The sequence below is a fragment of the Cinclus cinclus genome, chromosome Z, assembly GCF_963662255.1.
Source record: "Cinclus cinclus chromosome Z, bCinCin1.1, whole genome shotgun sequence".
Lineage (NCBI taxonomy): Eukaryota > Metazoa > Chordata > Aves > Passeriformes > Cinclidae > Cinclus > Cinclus cinclus.
In genome coordinates this window covers 39,525,997-39,549,349 of record NC_085084.1, presented here as the reverse complement: position 1 = coordinate 39,549,349, position 23,353 = coordinate 39,525,997, and the positions used below count along the sequence as shown (strand labels likewise).

The 23,353-nt window shown below is 39.0% G+C and overlaps 1 protein-coding gene across 1 annotated transcript in view; it reads right to left on the bottom strand.

Moving 5' to 3' along the window:
* Positions 1-13,617: 13,617 nt before the first annotated feature.
* The window catches only part of LOC134056485 (neuronal acetylcholine receptor subunit alpha-7-like), a 57,272-nt gene continuing 47,536 nt past the window's right edge, over positions 13,618-23,353 (bottom strand). The window contains exons 9-10 of the mRNA XM_062513289.1: positions 19,526-19,635; positions 13,618-14,139 (exon numbers count right to left, since the gene is read on the bottom strand). Coding sequence (XP_062369273.1) covers positions 13,618-14,139; positions 19,526-19,635 — 632 coding nt within the window. The remainder of the gene's footprint in view (positions 14,140-19,525; positions 19,636-23,353) is intronic.

Below are 23,353 nucleotides of genomic sequence, written 5' to 3'. Positions count from 1 at the left end.
ATAGAAAATAAGGAAGATAAATAACACAATATTTAATGAACTTTGCTCCTCCGGGCATGCAACAAGGGTTTAATAACATCTAGTACTAAGATAGTGAAGTAAAATCATTAAAATTTTAATTAATTTCCTCATGCTTAAGGTCTCATTTAGTAATATATATAAGGAGTTTAATGGTCAAATTAGAAACATACCGAGAAGAATAGGCTTCTATATGTGGAAATCAGTGAAAATTGTCTTTAGAATGATCAGCTCGAAGTATTAATGATAATAAGCATCTATTTTGAATTTAAACAGTATTCATAGTCTGCAATTCAATGGACTAGAATGGTGCAGAATTAAAAAAATATACAGTATATTTCTGGGAATGAAATTCAGGAAATGTATTTTTCCTGTGTAGTTATTCTTTTACTAAATAGCTGAGAAAGTTGGTGCATAACTAGAAAGCTGGTACAGAAGACCAAAACTAAATTCTGGAGTGAGCCATGTAAATAGGATCATAAGCCCAAAGATTCTATGGAAATGTTTCCAATGAACAAATAAAGAAAAAGAAGGAAAGAAAAGGCTTCCGAAAAGTTCTCGGAAGGATGCCTATTTTTATTTTTTTCTCTTCTCTCTACAGCATAAAGAGATAAATGCCCTAATTATAATAATCCTTGAGTTGCAGCCATGAACAAAACCACATGGATCAAGAAAAAACAGATGAAATTGTTCAAGCACTTGTTACAACCATCTTGTCTAAACCTCTTGGTATGACAGGTTCACTTTCATCCTTCTTGATACTGCTGATCTATATTGTGAAGATTAGTGACTGAAAAGAATGAAAATTGATTTTCTCTTCAATAAACTCACTCCTAACCATAGTGCATTTGTATCGATCCTGAGCTTACCTAATGAAATAGTACATATAGCATAAAAAGTCAAACCTTTTAATACTCAAGAATTATTTTGTGTGTGTTTTGAATGTTAAAAAGAGAAAAAATCCTGATTATGGATTATGATTATTAATCCTGATTAAAAAATCATGATTAATCAATTGAAGTTGTGGTACAAAACATCACTGAGCAATTAATTCTTATTTGTGCTTTGAACACCTTCAAAAAAAAACCATTTCAACTAGTATATAAAGCATGTTTTATTAAGCAAAACACTTTTTTTTTATTTTAAGGTAAAGTGTTCTTTTGCTAAGTAGAGATAAGTGCTTCACAGCATAAATATTTGGCAGTTATAACTCAAGTGCTTAAAGAAATAAGACCCCCAAACAGTAATCATTGTTAAGACTGATGCTAAAAAGCATTCTGTTGGGACAAACTGAAGTGCTTGCAGCCTCTTGCCAGGTGCCCCACGCTGGTCAGTGCTGCAAACCACCTGTCTGGAGGGATGTCAGAGCAGGTGGGTGGGATAGATAATTTTAACCATTGTGTCAACTCCTGCTGCCTTGCTCCCCTTACAAGCACCACGGGAACACTTTGTCACCAACAGATCATAACTCAGAAAAGCAGCAGGACAGAATCCTATCTAAATTCAGCTGGTTAAGCACCTACCTCCAGGATTTCCACAGTTTCCTTAGAAAAAAAAACACTTTTGCACTTGAGAAAATGTTTCTTAGAAAAATGAAGTGAATGGAGATTGAGTTCAACCTGGGTTCAGCTCCTTCTCTAGCTGAGTTCTTCCCAAATTAGCTTTTCCAAAAGCTACTTTTTGATGGGCCCACCAACTGTATGGGAACAGGGAAGGGGGCCCAGGCTCCTGGCGTCCAGGCAAGGGCTGGACATTTTGTGGTAAAATACTGCATGTCTTGGGGCTGGATTCAGACAAGCCAGTGGAACTATTCTCACCAGGTTCACTGAGGCTGGATGGTGAAAACCAACCCTCTTCAGTACATCAGTGTAAATCCAGGCAGGCAGATCTATTCACTGGCCCCTCTTATGGGTGATCATATAACCAGCTGTGAGATTAATGCATTTTAGGTCATGTGAGTGTTAAAATGTTCTTTCAGATAATAAAACATGATAAGATGTAAGGAATGTGAAACATAAGCTGTTCATCAGAAACACAGTTTTTTTCCCTAGAGGAGCACAAGTTGCATATTGTTGCTATTATACTTCATCAGGAAAATTTATTTGAGCAGTAGAGTTGATTTTTCTAATCTCTTTAAGACTTCCAAATCCTTTTAGAAATACTGTTTTATGTTTCCAAATAGGGATTGCTATTAATGTTGTGCACTTAATACATAAGCAAGACCAATACACTCACTCTTGTGTCATGTTTTTCTCAAAAACACTTGCTCCTGTTTGCCTATAGGAATGATATTATTGGTTTGACCATAATTCTGAGGGCACTTAACTTGTTTCTGTTTCGTAGTATGTTTGAAAGGATGATACCTAAACAGTTCATTGTTTTCTGCTTAGAACATGGTGAAAAGCCTTGTGAATAATAATTATTAGATTACATTGTTCCCAGCTACCCTTAATCACAGTTAATAATTTTCATTAAATCTTTATGTTAGAAGTGCTTACTGCACTGTAGTGAAAATCTTAATTGCCCTGAAGTGTTTCACTATTTTTTTTCTTTAAGAGATGTCTCTGAATATTTAGGACATCTCTTATGATGGCTCTGATATAGCTGAAAAGCAAAACAGAAAGCGGAAGTTACTTTTGTACCACACAAATATTTCTGCTGCTTATAATTTGAAATCATTGTCTTAGCAACTTATATGCCCATCATACAGCAAGAGTTCTTTCACCCAGTCCATATAACAAGTGCAGGAAGAGTTTAGCCTACTGCTTTCATATTACACAAATCCTTTGACTTGTACTTGCAGTGAATCACCAAATGTTCCAAGTTAATTTTAGGAAGGTGAGCTTGCGTGGGGTCCATAAGCTGTTGTTGAAAATGCAGGTTGAGTGTTTCTGTACAAAACTATGAGCCCCAGCATGTTTTATGGAGGTCAAAGCACTTGAACCATTAGTTTATGTTTGTGGAAAGCCAGGGTTCTGAAGATGACTCAAAACAATGACAATATGCATTTAGATGCTGAGGTGTGAATGTAGACACCTGACTCAAAGATCCAAGTCACCCTTCAGATGCCCCTGATAAAGGAAAGCAGGGATCCACATTTCACACAAAATATGATTGTGCTTTACGATCTAGACCTTCTTGGTCTCAAAGCTACTTTAGCAAAACTATTTGCAAGCAACAAAACCATCAGAATTTCTTTGTATTACATCCATGCTATTGGTGTGAAATGTAGAGAAGATGTGCTGTTATTGTTTCTTAGGACAGAGCAGTTCAGGGATAAATTCAATGGTACTGAGAGGTTAAGCATTCCTTCAGTCACTAAAATTAGAGCTTCATAATGGGTCACTATGGCAGACTCTTTCTGAGTTATCTTCTCCATGCTAAGTACACCCAGGGCAGTGCACAAGTCCTTCACTGCAGTCAGAAAAGAATATATGTGTTCTACTTCTCTGTATGTTGTGGGGAGAATAATTCCACGACATCCACCACTAGTATTCACTAGCCTTACTTCTGAGACTATTTCATAAACTCAGTGAACATCTATAAATTATGGCTGAATGGAAAATCAGATTTAACTTCAGATCATCACTTTTTAAACACGCATAATTTCTTACTGGATTTTCATATCATGACGCTTTCATTTTTACTCCTTGGAAGTTTTGCAGATACTTGGTGGTATTGGTGTTGAGCTTTTCTTATGAATAAACTCTGATGTTAGACAAGGGTGCTTACCCCTCTTTTGATGGATGCAGTGTTTTGTGAGCGGAATACTGCTAAATATTCAGTAGATGCCCCCTGTACTTAAAATGTTCACTATGCAATGGATAAGTACTCCTATGTCAGGTATCTGCCATAATTTTATATCCAGCCTCAAGATACTACGGGTGTCTGGCTGGGATTTCCTCCTGATGCAGAGGAAAACATTAGGAACACCAGGGATTCTTACTGTAAGGATGTTTATATGTTGCACTTCTGGGAAGAGGCAATAAAATATTTGCCTTCTGTCCATTAAAAGTGGTGAACACTACGGCAAAATTCTGCCTGTGTTGAAGACTAAACCCTGAATGGCTGTTTCTGCCACTGGACAAATTCCCTTTTCACTTTGTCACTTTTTTCTGTTAGGGAACCCCATGACACAGACTTCAGATGCATCAGCTGGAAAACCCTATCTCAGTGGAGAAGAACTCCACAGCATGTCTGAGAGCAAAACTGATTGTCATCTCGCTAAGTAGACACTACTAGAATGTGGTAGAAAATGTGATCCCTGAGCTATAAAAAGCTGGAACTATTTTTTGATGGTTGGTCAATGAGATAAAAGCCAAGTTCTTTTGTTGTGTCCATGGGAATGACAAAAGCTACTATACAGTATTTTTACATCAACATCTGTCTGAAATGACACACTTATTGCTGTCTAAGCATAAACAGTTCTTCTGTTTCCGTCTTTCAACAGCCATGGAAGAAGAGCATGGACCCATGTTTGGTTTATTTTTTGCCTTTTCCAGATTTGGAAGATGAGTTGGTCTTCATGTCAGTTGGTCTTTATCCAAGGAACTATGAAAAAGACATTTCTCCTTACAAACTCATGTTTCTCTCTCTCTCTCTCACAACTGAATTCTGATAATTTCATAGGTATCTTTAGTGTTTCGCAGATGCTTGTCATTGACCCTTAGTTTTCCAAAAGCCCAAATTTTTGCTTGGTATAAATCTGACTGCTTTTTCCTGTTGAAAAACTCCTTCAAATACCGAAATATCAAAAACTGAGATTGTTATATTGCTGCATGAAAAGGATAGTGTTATCCTGTGGGAGCAACCATTACCAAAAAAATCTATTAATAAGGGACAAGTGATCCAATTCTGATTATGTGACCATGCATTTAAGTCTTGTTTTAGAAGTCTAGGGAAACTCCCAAGAATGCTGTTTTTTTGGGTGGTTTTGTTGTTTTTTCGGGTTTTTTTTGAGTATGTCAGAAAAGATGGAGAACATCTGTATTAGCTTTCTAAACAATCAGGTTTCTGCTTTGTCAGCCAGTGCAGCATATCCCCTGAAGCCTTTAGGAAGCTTTGTACAAGATTGACTTCAGGACAGCCATTCTAGATGGTACATGAACCTGACCTTTCTCATCTTTAACTAGACCTGTCCAGAGATATTGAAGAAATAGCTGGCGCAAATTTGCTCTGTATTCCTTTCTCTAAAGGTAAAATGTGGAATTAAAATCTAAAATTTGCACAGCTGACTGAAAAGTCTGTTGGTGAAGTCTTTTCCTTGGACACCTGGTTGTAATCTGCTGCTATTCTTCAAGATAAAGCCTTCTGGGCAATGGGGAAAATACGCTGAAGCAGTCCTTTTGGAACATGTAGTAGTCAGCATGTCCACAGCTTGAGCCTTTCAGGTCATTGCACTGCATCAGTCTCTGAGACAGGGCCATTCCCTTCAATTGTCTGATCTCTTTGGACCTATTGTTTCCCTGTTCCACCTTGAATATCATGAGCTTAATGCCATTTTCCCAGATGTGTTGTCTAGAATGTTTCTGGCAGCAGTATTCCAATTAAGGCTGAGGACATCTTAATATAATTAGGGAGAACTAAGTCTCTAGGTGTCCTCCTCATTACCACAAACACTACTTGCCTTTAAAAAACTCCTGCTGAGAACCTGAATCTTTGGCAATCTTTTCTGCTGACCTTAGATCTGTTCATGGGGTGTACGCTGGGACACTTATTCCCAGAGCATGTTCATTTTAAATTCAGCAGCAGCAGGAACTCAGTAGAAAGGTTTGCTAGAGTGGTAATATTCAGTGGACATGTCTTCAAAGAACACCCAAGGGACTTTAACAAACAGGGCATGTCAAATTGGAGTTGAGCTAGTGCTTGAGTTTATGTATTTAGCACAGTCCTAAACCTTCAATTTCTCCTGTTCAGAATCTTATGAACCCAATAACTAATGTAGAAGATTCTCTTTTGTCACATCCACTTCCTTCTCCTCATTATTACATGTCTGTGCTATGTAAGAATCACATAATTTTGCAATGGGATTTTGTAATTTAGTTGCACAGAATCATAAAACTCTCTGAACTGGCAAAAAACTGCTTCAGCTCTGACTTCCTTGTGAAGTCAAGGTGTCTTGGCATTCAAAGTGCTGAGAAAATGCACTACTAAATACTCAGGTCATATGTGGAGATGTTCACGTTAACCATAAACATGTTTCATATTCTCAGTTCTTCTCAACACATAATATGTGGTCTGTTATTGCCTCAAGGACTGTTAGCTGCAAAGCTTTAGAAACTAATTTCTATTTAGGAAGGCATAATCAGGTCATAGAAGTTGTTGGTCCTCTTCATCGGGCACTGGACCTGTCATCAACACACTATGGATAATTTAATTATGCTTCAGATGGGCTGAACTTAGTGATGAACTTCCAAGTACAGTTTAAGTATGCAGTGTTAAAATTGGCAAATTACACATAGTAAAAAAATACTCGGTTTGTAGTGTCATGGTCAAAAAAGTCACTATAAGTCTTTCTGTTCCCTGATTTTTCTTTTCCACAGAGATTTTTGACAGGATATAAAAACCACGCCAATAATACAAAACTGAAACCAAACCATAACAACAATAAAAACCAATGAAACAGCCAAACAAAAACCCTGCAATAACAACAACAACAAAACCCCCAAATTAACCAAACAGAAAACAATGCCCTAAATGCAAATACATTTGTTTGCTGCAGAGTTCCAGAACATGGATGTTGGTTGTTCATATGTCAGCATGTCTCCTTTTTGTTTCCCCTATTTAAAGGGAAAACGGGAGGCATCACCTGTAATTTTGGATAGTCCTCGCAGCCTGACACATTCTGTGGAGATGTAAAGGTTAATTATGCATTATTCTTCCATTGATTATAAAATTAATAATACTGGCTTTTGCTTAAGAGCAATTTTTCTTTATATAATCAAACTGACAGTGCTATATAAATAAAAATGAATTCTTAACTACTAATCATATGCTTTCTCAAAAGATCATAAAATCTAGTGAAAGCTTTTCATCTGAATTATTTCTAACGAAAATGAAATTCAGAATAATATTGGTACATCTATTTTTAGAGTTCTCTGTGGCTTTGACCTTATCTCTTCCTTCATGAACTTCAATATTTTATGCCGAGTGGATTCCAGGTTTCTGGCTGTTTTTTCTTGTCTGTGACATTTTAATGATTGTTTTCACTTTCTGATGTTGTTGTTTCTGTGTCCTCAGGACATTCTGTTGGTTCACGGGATGTTTTTCACTGCAAGTCCTTGGGATAATGACAGCACTATGTGCTGGTTTTGGATGGGGTAGAGTTAGGTTTTTTCATCGTGTCAGGTATGGGGCTGTGTTTTGGATTTGTGCTGCACACAGATTTGATAATATAGAAATGTTTTTGCTATTGCTGAGCAGGCCTTTCAAGGAGCCAGCATCTTTACTGCTTCATCCTACTGCCAAGCTGGTGAAGAAGTTGGGAGACGGGGTAGAACCAAAGTGGCCAAAGAGATATTCCTGACCATCCCACATGCTGCTCAGTATTTCAAGCTGGGTACCAGCAGGAGGAAGGATGTTTGGAGTGATGGCATTTGTCTTCTCAAGTCACTGTGAGGCTTGAGGGGTCCCTGATGTCCTGGAGATGTGAAACACCTGCCTCCCCTTGGGAAATGGGGAATGAGTTCAAAGGGGTTTCTTGGCCTATGCATGAGGCTTCTGCATTCCCTATGCAGCTCAATTGTTTTCTGCACCTGGCAATTTTCCAGCTTCTACCCTTCCAATTCTCTGCACAGGCCAGCCTGCTGGTGACCGGGCATCGAGTGAGAATGGCTGTGTGTGGCACTTGCTTGCTGCCTGGGGTTAAACTACTACACACAGTGACAGATTCTTCATCTATGTAAATGAATGTGTTAGTCCCAAAGATTCATTTGGAAGTGCAGAGGAACTGTGAAGCTGATCTGCAAGTGTAACATTCAGCATTCCATAACCAGACCAGGTAACTGCCAATGACAGATAAGGATTTCTTTGAAATTCCATTCTTCTGTTCAAAACCATCATTTGTTTGAGCTGGAAAGTGAACATTTGGATGCATAAAAGATGAAATCTAAACCTTTGCTAGGATGCTGAGTGAAAGGTTTACATCAGTGTGCACTGACACAGGATCATTGAACCATAGAATTATAGGATCATATAATGGTTTGGATTGGAAAGGACCTTACAGATCATGTAGTTGCAAACACCATGCCATGGGCAGGGACACCTTGCACTAGACCAGGTTGCTCAGAGCACCATCCAAACTGGCCTTGAACGCTTTTAGGGATAGGGCATCCACAACTTCTCTGGGAAAGCTGTTCCAGTGTCTCACCACCCTCACAGTAAAGAATTTATTTTCAACTTCTACTTTAACTCTCCTCTAGTAGTTTAAAAGCCTTGCCCCCCCACCCTGCCCTTTTCTACTGCAATCTGCCCTACTATAACTCTGTGCTATATAGATTTCAGAAATCTCTACCTGAAATACCATCAAGACTATTTTTTCTCCCACACAATTTCACAAAACATTATAAGGAAACTTCTTCGCCTTTTTCTTTAGTTTGTCAGGCTTTTTTCTCAATGAAAAAGGTATTTTCATTCCTTTTATTGAAATGAAATTTCTATAGAAAAAAAACCCCAGTGCTATTTGTTGACAAAAATAGCTGAATGTACAGCTTTAATCTTGAGGGATGCAGACAGTTAAAGGATATTGAGATTTCTAAGGATGCCTTCCCATTTTTATGTTCTTTCCTTGAATGTTAATAATGAATGTGGCTTGAAAAATTTGGAATGCAATGTCATGTGCCTGAAAGCTAAGAATGCCACAGATATGGTCTTTAAATTTATTTAGATCAAAACTCACTGTACTCTGTTATGTATAAGTCTCCTTTCTGATGCTGTATAAGTTGTATAAACATGCAAATTATTTCAACAAAAATAATTTTGTATATAAGGAAGTAGATACTCCTAAAGGCACAGTACCATATTCCTGTACTTGATCGGGAATTTAGATCCTGTTTTCTCTGATGAATAGATTTAAGAATCCAAGAAGATATAATGTTTGTATGAGTTAAGAATGTGTTCTGAAAATCAAAACCATTAAATTTTCTATTTCTTTCCAATATTTATTTTTAGAACTTGCTATCAGAATGAATGAATGTTTTTTTCTAGCATTCAGTTTTGGTTTGTTTTTTTTCCCAACACACTTTTTCCTTCAGTCAGACAAGTCTATCTGGTCTGAGTTACAGCTATGTTTTATTTGGGAAGGTCTTCATCAGTTTCGTCCATTAAAAGAACATCTACAGGGGCAGCGTGCTGACAGCCTGTATAACAACTCAGGCTTCTGTTCACAAAATAAATTCTCTATGTGTTGAAGAGCTAGTAACCTTTCTTTTCCAAAATTGTGTCTCTGACATGATCAAGATATTCCAAATATTAAAATAACTGTGCAATGATGAGGACTTTGCTAATAATGATAATGATTATCACCATAAAGTTTTTTTTTAACTCATACTTAATCAGATAGCAATCCTGACATTTTGCTTTGTCACATGAAAGGTGGGTTTTTCAAGTTATTGAGACTACTAGATTAATTTATATGCTAGATATTAACAAGAAGTTATAAATATGCCAATAATTTATTAGGGAAACTGAATTGTCTGTTATTGGAAGTTAAGACTAAGCACCTTCTGAAAGCACTTGAGACACAGCTACTCTTTCAACCCTACATTGAAACTTGGAGTTTCGTATGTTTCATGTCCTTTCTGCCTTAGTCTGTCATCAAAAAACAAACAAACAAACAAACAAACAAACAAAAACCAAAAACAACCAAGCTAACCTAGAAACCCTTGTTTAGCATCTAATTCCAAACTGGGCATGTAATTCTGGAAAGCCTTTCAGCCAGAGGATCACTGCTCAGCCCAATCTCTTAACCCAGATGTAACCTCCCCAAATGTTTAACAGAGTTCTAAATTTTTGTTCCAAATTCTGCCAAGAGGAGCCTCACAAAAGGGAAGGCATTTCAGCCCTTAAACCTTAAATGTTTTGCCTTTATTTATTTCTGTGGGGATTTCATAGTATTTGGGAATTTCTCAGTATTTGATATTCTTATTGTCTAAAATCCCAGATTAGTCCTGTTCTTCATTAACTTTCTCCTGATTTATAGCATCCTCTTTTACTAGTCACTTGGTAGTTCAGAATAATGGGTTTAGATCATGATCCTCTACTTATTTATTGTTGTCACTACTGAAAAGTTAATTTCAAATTAAAGATGTATGCAACCTTATTGTAATATAGAAATACTTGATATTCACTGTTCAAAGTTATACAGCTGTAATCCTCATGGCGGCAGATAAATTAGAAAATTTGCGATACAAAAATATTCTACCAAAACAAACCCACAAGTTTTCACGTGTATGTCTAGATATGTTAATGTAACTCATGAGTCAAAGTAAAGATTATGTTTGATTAATAAACCAGGTTATTCTCATGCTGAATAGCTTCATAGCAGAAGCCTGCCATGCCTTCTGGGAAATAAGGTGCTCCTCAGCAAGATAAAGTGCACAAGGACCTTTACTATCATGTTCTGTGTTACCAGGAGACAGTAAGGTCCATCATTCCTTGTGTAATATTTCTGCAAGTGCCTGGATTTTGGAAATGATATTATGGCTAGGTATCTTGTTGCCATTTAACCTTTGCAATCAATTTGGGATTTCTTCCTTCTCTGGGAGTTAAATGCACCATGGCACTAACTCGTGATGCCATAAAGAGCTGTGAATCATTATGTATCAATCTTTCCAAGTGTACTGTAATTCTCAGGAAAATCTTAGATTGGTTCACACTTTATTCTGCAATATTCTCTATGTACAGCAACCATTTTTCTCTGCTATCTTACACAGTTTGTTCTACAAACTTTGTGTAATGCTATTACCTTCAAAAGGCCAAGTGATAAGTGGATAGCAAAAAGATCAGTCTCATATGTGATCTGAAAAAGTAATCAGCAAATAGTTTCAGTACAGTGTAAAGAGTTGTAAATTGCATACCACTGGTACTATTTTTGTTTTAGGACATTTCTATCAGAGAAATTCCAGCCTTGGCAATCTAACAGTATAACATCATGGCCTATAAATGGATTTTTTTTTTATTTCCACCAACATTTATATATGAAAAAAGGTTATTTAAACTAATTTTTTGTTGTTGTTTTCAGATAGTTTCCATCCTCCTTCTGATCCTAAGGTCTATGCATCCAGTTAAAAATACTCTTATACAACAACTCATTTCATGTAAGGGAACATACTTTGCATTAAGAGGCTAAGTTACTGTGACTATGTGCATTCACATTAGCTTTTACCTTTTTTATCCTGTCACTGAAAATTACTTTCAAAAGTGCTTTTCAAGCAAAAATATTAGTGGTTCTTGAGCAAGTGCTTCAAAGTTCATTTAGCATCCTTCATCACAAGTTGCAGAAATAATTGGACATTTAGACTTTTAACTAACAGAAAAATGAAATGAGTATTTCAGCTGCTGTCCAAGAGAAGAGCCTGGAATAACTAACCCAAAGCCCCAGAATAATTCTGCTCTTCATTGAAGTTTTTCTATTAGGAAATCTCCTTCTGAATCACTTTTTGTGCCTCAGCAAGGACAATTTTGTAAGTAAGAAGCAGCAAAAAGGGAAGGAGAAATAAGCAGGTATTAAGATTTTTCTCCTGCAGGTTTGGAAAGAGTTACTTAGAGGACTAGTGTTCTTATGAAGAAGAAGAGATCTCTCCGAAATACAGATAAAAGTTTCAGTAGGGGGTTGTACCATCAGCCACTGGAGCTCCACTTGGAGCTGCACCTGGAGCTGAAGAAACCAGGAAAGCTAAATGAAATATAAAACAGGTCACTTTAGTCAGCACCTTTTTAGGTTCCCCTCCTTATGTGCTTTTTTGAACATAACTCCAAGAAGTATCGTAAATCCATGGTGATGATCTAATCTTACTGCTACAGAGGTTTCATATTAAAACAGTGAAGTCTCTGTTTAAAGCAAGCTATCACCACCTAATAAAGTGGAAAAGCTGAGGGACCTTTTCCTTAAAGAAATAGTAGAATATTGCTTCTATCTGTGGAACTACCAGCTTCACCATCCATTTTAGATGGAAGTACTTCCTGTTGAATTAAATCATGAGCATCGTTCTCTCCAACAGTAATAGAAAGAATCCCATCATGCAGGCAGGGGAAATGTTAGTTTTTACTAACCCTAGAAGAACAAGAAGTTGAAAGACTGACAGAGAAGAAAATATGTTATTTCCTTCTAGTGAACATTCAGAGAAATGCTATGGTGCTCCAAAAAACAAAGATGTCTACATCAGACCATGTTCTTTTGTAACTCTGCTGTGATCAGTAGGGAAAATAAAATCACACAGCAGACGTGTCATTCCTACCCACAGTACTGGATAGAAAAAAGCTGCTATTGAGAATAGTGCTTCCCCCCATATTCAAGGAAGTAGCATAATTCAATTGTGTTTTATTAACATACAGACATTATATTAGAGAATATTTAGAGACAGAAAATTGATAATAAACATTGATACATTAAAGTTTTGCAAAATAAAATTAGTCATTTATACACTCCTTTTAACAAAGCCTAGTGACCACATGAAAGGAGACTGCACTAACAGAATTTTCAAAAAATACTACTTTAGTTGTATAGACTAGATAGGAAATATGAGCCAAATTAAATCTGCAGACCATTTCCTAGATATTATGGAGACACAAGATTCTGCCCTAATTGCAGACTTAGTCAGTATTAGGTTGGCAACTGTGCTCCAAGACAGCAGTGGTATTTTAAATTAAGTAGAATTTCAAGGTGACAGAAACAGTTAAGTAAGTGTTGCAAATTATATATATGATTGTCATCAAGGAGAAAGAATTTTCTTTCCAATGTCACAACTAATATTTCCTAATTAAAATTAAAACAAAACAAAACAAAACAAAGTGATTTTCTGGGAAAGATACATTCTCCACAAATTTACCAAAAAAAAAAAAATCCAGTCATTATGCTAGCTTGAGCCAATATGATGACAGTTTATTTTTGTTAATACAATATACAGCATCATGAGACTGTGGAGATATGTCTTCCAAATCTGAGAAGTGCATGTCACAGCCACACCAAACAGTAATTATAAAACACAGACATACTGAAAACAACAAAATTATGCAAAACATATAGTCTTCAATGATAATTTAAATGAACAATATCCAAAAGTTCACAAATACAAAGTAAGACTTTGAAACAAGTGTTAACTTGTAATACATATATTGTAGTATTGAATTCTTGTGTATCACTTACCACAGGTCATGACATAAGTACATGTGGCACTAGTCTATGGAATAAGTAACAGAGTTCAATATATTTACTATTCAGTAACTACAATCACTAACATCAGGAATAATTACGTCCTGAAATTATTTTAATCCCCTTCTGTGTATGTTAGCACATATAAGTACACTTCTCTATTTGAGTTAAATTATCTAGTAAAATTACTGACAATATTCACTTTTTGATTATCATGCTGTCTGAAAACCTTATGCAAAATCCTTTGAAACAGCTTCTATAAAATTTGGAGCAGACATGAGTATTGTAAATGTGCAAATGATGGCAAAAAGAGTAAATGCAACCAGACATAATCTGTCTATGACAGCAGCTGCAAACTTCCACTCACTGCAGATCTCCTCACCCTCATCTTGTTTCCTGAACCGCATTGCTATGAACTGGACTTCCTCCAGGATCTTCACAATCACTGGAAGGGTATCCATTAAAGCTTTCTTTTGCACAAGCTCAATATCTTCTGCTAAGGGACAAGTCATCTTTGTGCTCTTGCTGCCCAGGTCGTTCTGCTGTGGACAGCACGGGCTCTCCATGGTGTGGTAGCTGTAGATGGTGTTGCCATTGCTGGACTGATGCCCAGGAAGGACGTTCACCTCCAGGCTGTTTACACTCAGCTGGTGCTTGGAATAGCTGTATTTGCAAGAGAGGGGCTTTATGTTTTCCCCAGGTTTTTTCATTCGTAAAAACCAAGCACACCAATTCAGCAGGATGACACGGACCTGAAAGAGAGTAACCATGGCAGAAATACATGAGATTCTTCAGCATTTTAAAAGTTTTTGAAATATATTGTGACTATTATAGTTAGTCTGCACAGTTTCTTAGAAATGCTGCTGGATTTCTGTTTTCTTCAGCTATCTGCTTTGAAAATGTTTCTTTCAGGGTCTAGCTTTTTACCAAGTATAGCAGTTTATTGGATCTGCCTTGAATATGGGGGTGTTCAATGCCTACTTAGCTTATAAATCAAAAGAGAGGTAAAATCTTACTTTTCAGAATGGTCCTTGGAGACCGATCTTTATCAAATACTCCCAGATCTCTGCAACTGAGCAGACAGCACAGAATTGGCTGTATGGTTTTCAAACATTTCTCAGATTGTAAGGACAGAGATACAGTTAAATACTTCTGGGGGTCCAATGGGATTTTGCTGAACAAAATCCCTATATGACAGTTTCTAAAACATTTCCCATCCCCACTGCTATTGTTTACATCCAAATAAAAGACCTTGGTTGGTTTTTTGTTTTTTTTTTTTTAAGGTTATTTTATACTCCTTTGAGGAGTTCAGCCAGATAATACAGCTGGCTTTTTTTCAAAAGAGTAAATCAGTTACATTTAGCAGTTCACAATCTGAGTGCCACTTTTAACAGCTGTCATTTCCTGTGTGCTGGTGCATCACAAGATGCTCCAACGTGCACATGGCAGATTGTGCCTCATATGTTTCTTGTCAAGGTCGTTAAGTGAGCTAACTCTGGAGAATGCAACCAGAATTTTTTTCCAGTGAACTGATCTTCAAATGTTTGGTCTGAAATCTGAGCCTGCTAGAATTTCTACTGGTGACATTGTTAACTGCAAAAGGCAGGAAAAGGCTGTGGATTCAGCCAAGTAACCACTTGTGTGAAGAGCAGCATACTAAATTAGCAAAATCTTGTAATTATAAGACCCTCCAGGTGTTATGCATATAAAATGTGAGTTTACAATGTGCTTGAGAAGGACCCTCTATGCAGACAGGACTCTTTGATATCTTCATCATCCTGGCTGCAAGCCAAATAATCTGACATCAAGGAGAGAACAGATGTGGCCTCCGGTTTCTCTTCTGAGCCTTGACTCACAAGGATTGTCTGTGTAATCTTGCTTTTGTTACTTTGGTCATGTTTGACTTGGGACCACACTTTGCTTCCAAAGGTGTTTTAGATGCAGAAGAGTTGACTCCTGTGTTTGCATAGTACAGATAGAGGAATGGGGAAATTACAGCTAGCACTTTTGAGTTTCTGCTGTAGTGACAAGCTTAATTTCAGAAAGGAGGAAGCATTAATAACCACAGATAGGAATAATAATAATAGCCAAAACCAATGACCAGTGAAAGACAGTCACACAATTTCTAAATTCTGCAGTGTGAGCTCTTCTAGGTCACAGCCCTCTACCATTTTCTGCAAGCCATTTTGCCTCTCTCTCACTAGTGACTTTTTTGTTCTTCATTATTGTTATAGTTTTGGCTGGAACAGAGTTAATGTTTTTTCCTAACAGCTGGTACAGCATGCGGTTTTAGATTCAGTATGAGAATAATGTTGATAAAACACTGATGTTTTGGTTGTTGGAAAGTAGTGCTTACCCTGAAATCAAGGACTTTTCAGTTTCCTGTGCTCTGTCAGTGAGCAGGTGCACACAATGCCGCAAGGAAGCATGGCCAGGGCAGCTGACCTGAACTTGCCAGAGGGATATTCCAAAAGGATATAAAGTGTGGGGAGTTGGTTGTAGGCTGTCAATTGCTGCTCAAAAACAGACTGTGCATCATTCAGCAGGTGGTGAGCAATTATATTGTGCATCACTTGTTTCTCTTGCATTTTATTGCTCTCTCTTTCACCCTTGCTGTTACTATTATTTTTATTCTTGTTATTCATTACTATAATTAATATTATTATTCTTATTATACTGTATTCTGTTTTAATTATTAAACTGTTCTTCTCTCAACCCACAAAGTGTTGGAGTTTTTTTCTGATTCTCATCAACACAAGAGAAGGGAGCTGGGATGTGAGCGAGTGGCTCTTGTGGGTACTTAAGTGCCGGCTGGGTTTAAACTATGACAGTCCTGAAAGACGGTTTTCCATTATTCATATTATTCTGCTTTAAATATTTCATTATTTTCTCCATAGTCACCACAAAAAAAATAGTAACCTATAGTGTTGTAGCCTAAAAAACTGATTCTGCCTTTAATTGAACTTAATGTGCTCAGACTGCTTATGGACACAAAATAGAACAACACAGAACAAAATAAAGGTCTTAATTGCTAGCAATGTGTCAACAGTGTCAGTTGCAATGGGGAGAGAGAAGATAATTCTCCAGGACTGTGAAATTCCAAAACACTAAGTCAGACAAACTTTATTAGAAAACGTTAATATGTCTGCCTTAACTCTGAAAGGAAATGTGAGGTGAAAAAGTGCTTTTATATAGGAGCAATGCTTTTTCTTTTAAGACAGAGTCTTTATTCCTTAGGGAAATTACATTTATAACTACATTCAAACCCATTTCACATAGAAAAATAAATACCCAGAAGACAGTAACATAGCTTTTAATTAGCTTGGATTTCAAATGCCCTATTTCCCTGAAAAAACAGACACTAAGGCATCAATCTGTTCTTGTCATACCAATTAATCCAAGAGACAGCTGCAGCATAGAAGTTTTTGGAAAACAGGTGAATATGATGATATGAATCTATACTCTCACCTGCACTGTCATATATAGATTTCTATGAAGGAAGTATACAGGTACAGCTATCTTCAGAGGTCAACAACCCTTCTGTGAGTTTCTCCTAGCTATAATGCAGTAGTACTGCTAGCTTCCATCACAGCCACCTGCCTGGCCTAGTCCAGAGCAGAGAGTCTCCAATTAAAGCTCTCTTGATAAGGGACATCTGCACCTGAGAAGAACTGTGCATGTCCAGGTTTGAAGCGTATAAAAAGATAAGCCTGAAACATAACAAACCTGCTTTAGGCATAACAAAGAGCCAGAGTTCTGTTGCCTTTTCCCACAAAACCCTTTCTTTCCTCAGTGCTTGGTCTCTCCATTTCTCTTGTCCATGCAACAGTCTTGGCTGTCAGTAGAGAAAGGTCAGTTGAGCTCTAGTCTATACCTGATGTTATCCACTCCCAAACAGCTCCCTAACTAGGCCTTCTTTAGGGTTCTTTTCCATGATAGCTCAGCAGACATTATCAAAAGTGTCAGTCAGCCAGCAGCTCTCATTTCTCAACTGAGTAGCCAACAAATGCCCTGACTGAACACTTTGGATTTAAATTCCTCCCTTGGAAAAGGCTGGGTTTTAAGTCATCAAAGATTAATAGAAAGGAAGGCACAATTCTAAGCAGTGAAATAAGGAAAGTGAACACCTACAGAGAGGATAAACACTAACAGACACTCTCCTCTCTCTTCTGTCTCAATGTGCAAGCACAGACCCCTCAAGAGACAGGCAGGGAAAATAAACTGCTCAACTGTAAATGGTTCAGAAAGCAGATGTCTTTAGGAAATGCATGCATACAAGTCTTCTGGGTCTGCAGAAGCTCTCACACATGCCCAGTTGTCCAATGCCTCCTCCAACTGACTCCAGCAGAAAAATCCTTTTCAGCAGGAGGTGAGAACAACCCTGCAACAATGTCTAATTAATCAGGGTTAGAGTTTGCAATAAACTGATACCTGGCTCTGACAGGAAGAGGACGTTGTGAGAAGGAAGTAAATAGTAAAGGCAGCAGCTGGCACTGGAAATGCAGAAAAATGTAATGCAAAAAAATAATTCTTCTTTTTTAAGTTACTTATTCACTTCAGATTTTTTTTTTTTAATTGAGCCAAAGTCATTCAAGGTGTCTCTTAAAGAGGCACCTGCCATGGGTGGACAGGTAAAATTGAAAAAAACAAAACAAAACAAAACAACAAGAAAACAATAGAGAAGGACATGAATTCTAACAACTGAGCCTTGGCCATGTCTTGCAGAGTAAAAGGGCCTACTTTTGTGGGGCCAGCTTCTTCCCTACACATTTGGCATTCATTCTTCTCCTCTTGAGATCCCTAAGGCCTGTCAGCTTGTCTGGTCTACAGCTTTTACAGTCTATCATCTGTACTTCCCAGTAATGCTTTCCACAGTTTTTGCTTCCTGATGCTGTGCTTTGTAATGTATGCCAGTTCAGCTGTCAGGCCACTGAGGAAGGTTCCTCCTGGATGAGAAATTGCCGTACATTGTGTTTCCAGCCAAGAAAACAAGAGACTGGCAGAGAGCAAGAGCTGACTGCAGGGCCTGTGAGCAGGTCTAACATGAGCCATTGCGTCTGGGCTCCTCAAAAACTATGAAATGGGATCTGTTACACTGCTGCAGACTCTGTCCATGTAGACATCTGAAGCATATTTCCCAGATTTATGCCCTCAGATTTTGCCTACAGGCAGGTTCATCCAGAATTCACATTCTCTGCTGCCTTGAAAGTAAGATGTTTTAAAATCATACAGCGCTTTGGGAAATAATTGTAAGTATGCTTAATTGTTATTTGACTTTAAAAAAGAAATTGCATTGAAGCGGGAGTTTATTTTAAGAGAGGAATTGGAAAGCAGTTCTGAACTTGGGCTGACATTGGTAACCATGTGATACTCAATTATCCAGCATGTCAGGATAATTATGTAGTGTGACAAACGTGGTGAACAAGATATCAGAGGATGTTGTACAACTGGACTCCCACAAACAGGGTGGTAGATAGTTGACTGTGACTATCTGTATCTATTTCTTTTTTTGTTCTTTTTCATTCTGTAAACTCAAGCATACCCTATCTACTCCAAAATCTATCAGGAAAAAGAGAGAGGGGGAAAAAAACCCATAATTTTCTTTTAACTTGAAAATCTAAGGGAAACATTCTATTTGAAAGTCAGCTGACATTGGTGCCAGATCTCACTGGGCTGACAAAGTCTGCTGCTGTAGAGAAAAGAGAGTACACATGCTAATGCACTGGGAATAGATCAGATGGCAGCAGACAGACTGCCCAGTAGAGACTAGTGTTTATTTAGCACATTCTGTCAGTACTGGTATCTGCTGGATAAGAAATTAAAGGTTTGCACTTGCAAAGTGGGTGCTGAATGAGATAACTTTGTCATAACTCAACCACTCCATCATAAGGTTGAAAAGAAAGGCCACATAGGAGGAACTAATTTTGATGGAGAATAACCTAAAGTGGTTTTAGTGGAAAAGCACATTTAGTATTCCTCTTTCCCTTCAATTACAAACACAAGTGTCAATTATGCTGTAACTGACTCTTCAGATTAATGGAGAAAACTTCTGCCTCTCACAAGTTTACTGTAGCTTTTAGACAATTTTCTTTTCTTTTAGTAGTAACCTTTTGAATGTTTATCACCAAAGCTGCTTACCCATTTGGGCATCTTTCCTGCTTGGGGGTCATGATGGTGAAACTGCAGAACCAGCACTGTTACCACCACAGATAGACCAACGATGACCATGATGCTAGCGAAATACTGAGCTGCAAGCAAAACGAAGACTTGGTTAAGGGGGGGTGGGGGGGATACAAAGAGCACATAACATTCCTTGGCTATGCCTTGAGATCTATGTTTGAAAAATACTGCATCACATCAGAACACCCTCTTCTTTGGTCTGCTGCACTGGAGCATCCGAGGTGTTTATCTGCTCAGCTCCCTTCTCTCCTGTGTGGGAAGGCCTAGAATACATGAAAGGTGAAAACTGTTTGGTTTTTGTCCCTTAAGAGGAGTGTAGGGCCTCATAGTGACAACACCTTTGTGCCTGCTGCCAGGACAGTTAGAAGTTTAGCTGACAACACACACTGAACTCCAGCATTCCCAGTCCTAGGCCTTCTGTGGTGCCAGCAGAGATGCTGGAAGGAGATGCTGTCCTCATGGTGCCTCTGAATCCCTTCAAAAGCTGTCACCAATTGCCCATTTTGCCCCACTACTAGTCCCAGGTGGTAAAGCATATTTCTCATTACTCTTCTTAGCCCTCAAGACCATTTATTCTAGTTCCTATGAAACTACACTACAGCCTCCTAGCTAAATTTAAATATGCTGCACAGGAAAGAAACCAAGATCTTGGAAGCCAGAGATGAGGCTTAAAGCCATATGTCCTAAGTGGCAGCACAGTTTCCTCATGCCAGGAGTGAAGCTGATGCGTTGGAGTGTAAAGCAGAATTACCCACAGGGGCAATGACATTTGAAGGTTTCAGTGGCAAGATACCAAGGAGCATTACTGTTGGCTGACATAATGGTGCAGTGTGGGACAGCACATCATACTGCCCCAGACTGCAGCCTCTTGCAACTCCCAGCCGTCCCTCCTGCAGGTTGAAGGAAAAGTAAAATATTCAACCAAAGCTCCAAAACAAGTTTTGTTTTGCCTGTGTTTCTTAATACCAAATCCCACTGCTTCAGGAGCAAAAAGCTTGTCTCCAATAATGAGGTTCTAATGTCTTCCTGAAAATAAGGCTGCAATTGCTTCAAGAGGTATGGTTTTTCATGACAAAATGAATTATGAATCTAGATTAGAACACTCCCAAGGGTGTGATGAATTTAAAGGTCTCTATTGCACTTATTCATAGAGAGGAGAGTCAACAGGCAGGCAGAAGCAGAGCAAACCAGGCTTCAGGGAAGCTGTTGCATGCCTCGTATAACAGAAACACAGCGGTGTTGATACTGTTGATTACTGCCATGAGTCACTAAAGAACTTCCTTAGCTCTATGCATTTTGATGCCACCAGACTTCAAAGGCCTGAAATGGTCCCTTTAAAATGGCTTGAGCTAAGCTTTTTCACATGTCCTTGGAAAAATACTCCCCTGGTTAAACTTGGAAACAACCTGATATCTGACTCAAGATCCTAGCTAATGATAAGCAGGGGAATTGACACTCCCAGGCTTTTTTATGCTGTATACCCAGAAACAGATGTCAGGAAACTGCTGACATCTAATAAATAGAAAAGAGTTCTCTCTAGAACAGACTGGGAACCAAAGGGAAGCCAGAGACACATAAAAAAAAAGATATTTTACACTTTTGACCGGTGGTAGGCAAGAGGTTGGAGATGTGTCATCTGCATTTTGAGGGGAGGAGTGAGGTGTTCCTGTATAAAGTGCACTGAAGTCTTCAGTTGGAAAGTAAAGCTGGAGGACACAGTGCATGGTACTTGAGCCCAATGTGTTAGTATGAGCCAGTCAAATATAAGATATACAAGGTATCTGTGAAATCTGGCAGGTAGACCTATGCCCACCAGCTAGGTGCAGGTGCTGCATTCAGAGAGAAAGTCACAAAGTCCTGGAAATTCCCAGGGCTGCTCTTTAGGCTGGATTTTGCCAGTCCTGAAGAGACAACAGTGAAAGTGAAGGAAAAAGATAGCAATGACTGGCACAGTTACTGGTCTTTCAAATCTCCAGCTGGAGATAGGATAAAGGCTGTTGCTTCCTTTTGTGTGATAGGAGGAGGTAGACCTAATAGCCATTGATCACAAAGGAATTTCTAGATCACATGCCTATGCATCTTGATTGAAAATCTGACTGTCCTTACAATCTCGAACCAGGTAGGGATGGCCAAGAACCTGGGAGTAGACTCAGTGACCATTCCCCTGTAAGGGAATGAAAGGTCTCAGAACTCAGTGGGTATGTCCACAAGGCAAAACATTCATGGGTCTGAAATTATATCCTAACTTAGCATTTTCTGATCCTTTCTTCCAGGGTTTAATCTTATATCCTGTCTGTTGCAGTGTTTCTTGCTGATGGTAAGTTTTGTTATTGCCCAAGCTAATGGTTTAGTCCAAAATTATACCCTCCCACCCGCCTTGTCAATCTATCCTAAACTATCTGTCAATCCTGCTTTGTGTCAGCCCCCTGCATGGAATTTCTCTTTGGAAATCCCCTAAAACTGGATTTCTCATTAGTCCATGTGCCCTAGTTTTCATCCCTACCTCTCTCATTGGACAATGCCTTTGTAAACTGTACCCTTTATCCCTCCTCAGAATTTCTCCAATTTGCTAAGGATTTGTACCTTCCCCTTGAATCCCCCCCCCCCCCCCCCCCCGCATGTAGAAGTTGTTGCACCTTTGCTATTTTTGTCTTTTGCCCCCCTCCCCGCCCCCCAGATTCCCCAAAGTAACAAATCCTTTTTTCTATACTATGCAAAAGGCATCCTCCTTCTTGCCTCCTTTGAACACAATCTGTCAGACAAAAGGCCATGGAGCCATAGCTCTAGTCACATCTAAGCCTCCTGTTCCTAGGATGGAACACACTCTAGGCACGGGACTGTAGTGGCAAAGTGAGTGCAGCTTTGGCTGCTGCAACACCTCTCTTTCCTGGCAGCAGGAAAATATAGCCTTACTGCAGCAGAAGAACTGATGAGGAAAATTTCTGTGCTGTCCTCTGTGCACCGCCTTAAAAGCATGGCCTAACCTTCCAGTCTGCTCATTTCTGTTCCTGACAATCTTTTGCTCTCACACTAGCAAGGTCAAACCCATTACTTGGTTCAGGCACAAGGGCTGCTATCCCTGCTCACCTGTGAGGAGCCAATTAGTTTTGTTATGCCTCAACAACGGCTGTCAGAGGCATGTGGGGGAAGAGTTGCATAGGTGCCATGTCCAGGAGGCAGTCAGCAGAAGATGGAGGAAAGCCTTGTCTCTGGGGCCACTTTTCCTGGCCACCAGTTCAAGTTTCACATGGTATGGGAAGTCAGCAGGGGAACACCGAAGACACTGCACCCCAGAGACACCCTGTAGTCAGATGGCAAAAGGTCTCCTCTCTACCACTGGACTGCAGTAGGATATTGGAGTGGGCCAGTGGTCTCCTGCCAGCAGGCACGCTTTGAGAGGAGCTGGAGCATAGAAAGTAACTGCATCATAAGCCATGGGTGCTCTCTGGGGCTGTTATGTTCTTTGCCTTTTGTCTTTCTGAGGGCTTCTTGAGTCTTATGCTTTTGCCCTGGCCCCAGGTGACTTTCTGGTTCTCCTGCTCTTGCTGGCTATTGCTCACCCTCATGTCTGTCCTGCCTCCCTGTGTCCTTGACCAGCACCCTGCTTGCTTCATCCCAGCATCCCTGCCTGAGTCCCCTGTGTTCAACCCTGCCCACCTCCAAACAAGCCCACATAGATCCTTGTTGTGACCCTGTCCAGGCTCCTGGCCCTCTTGCCTGATCCCCCTTACCTCGTGTCTGGCTGCCCGTCACCATGGGAGCCTTGACAAGCAGCAGAGTGCACAG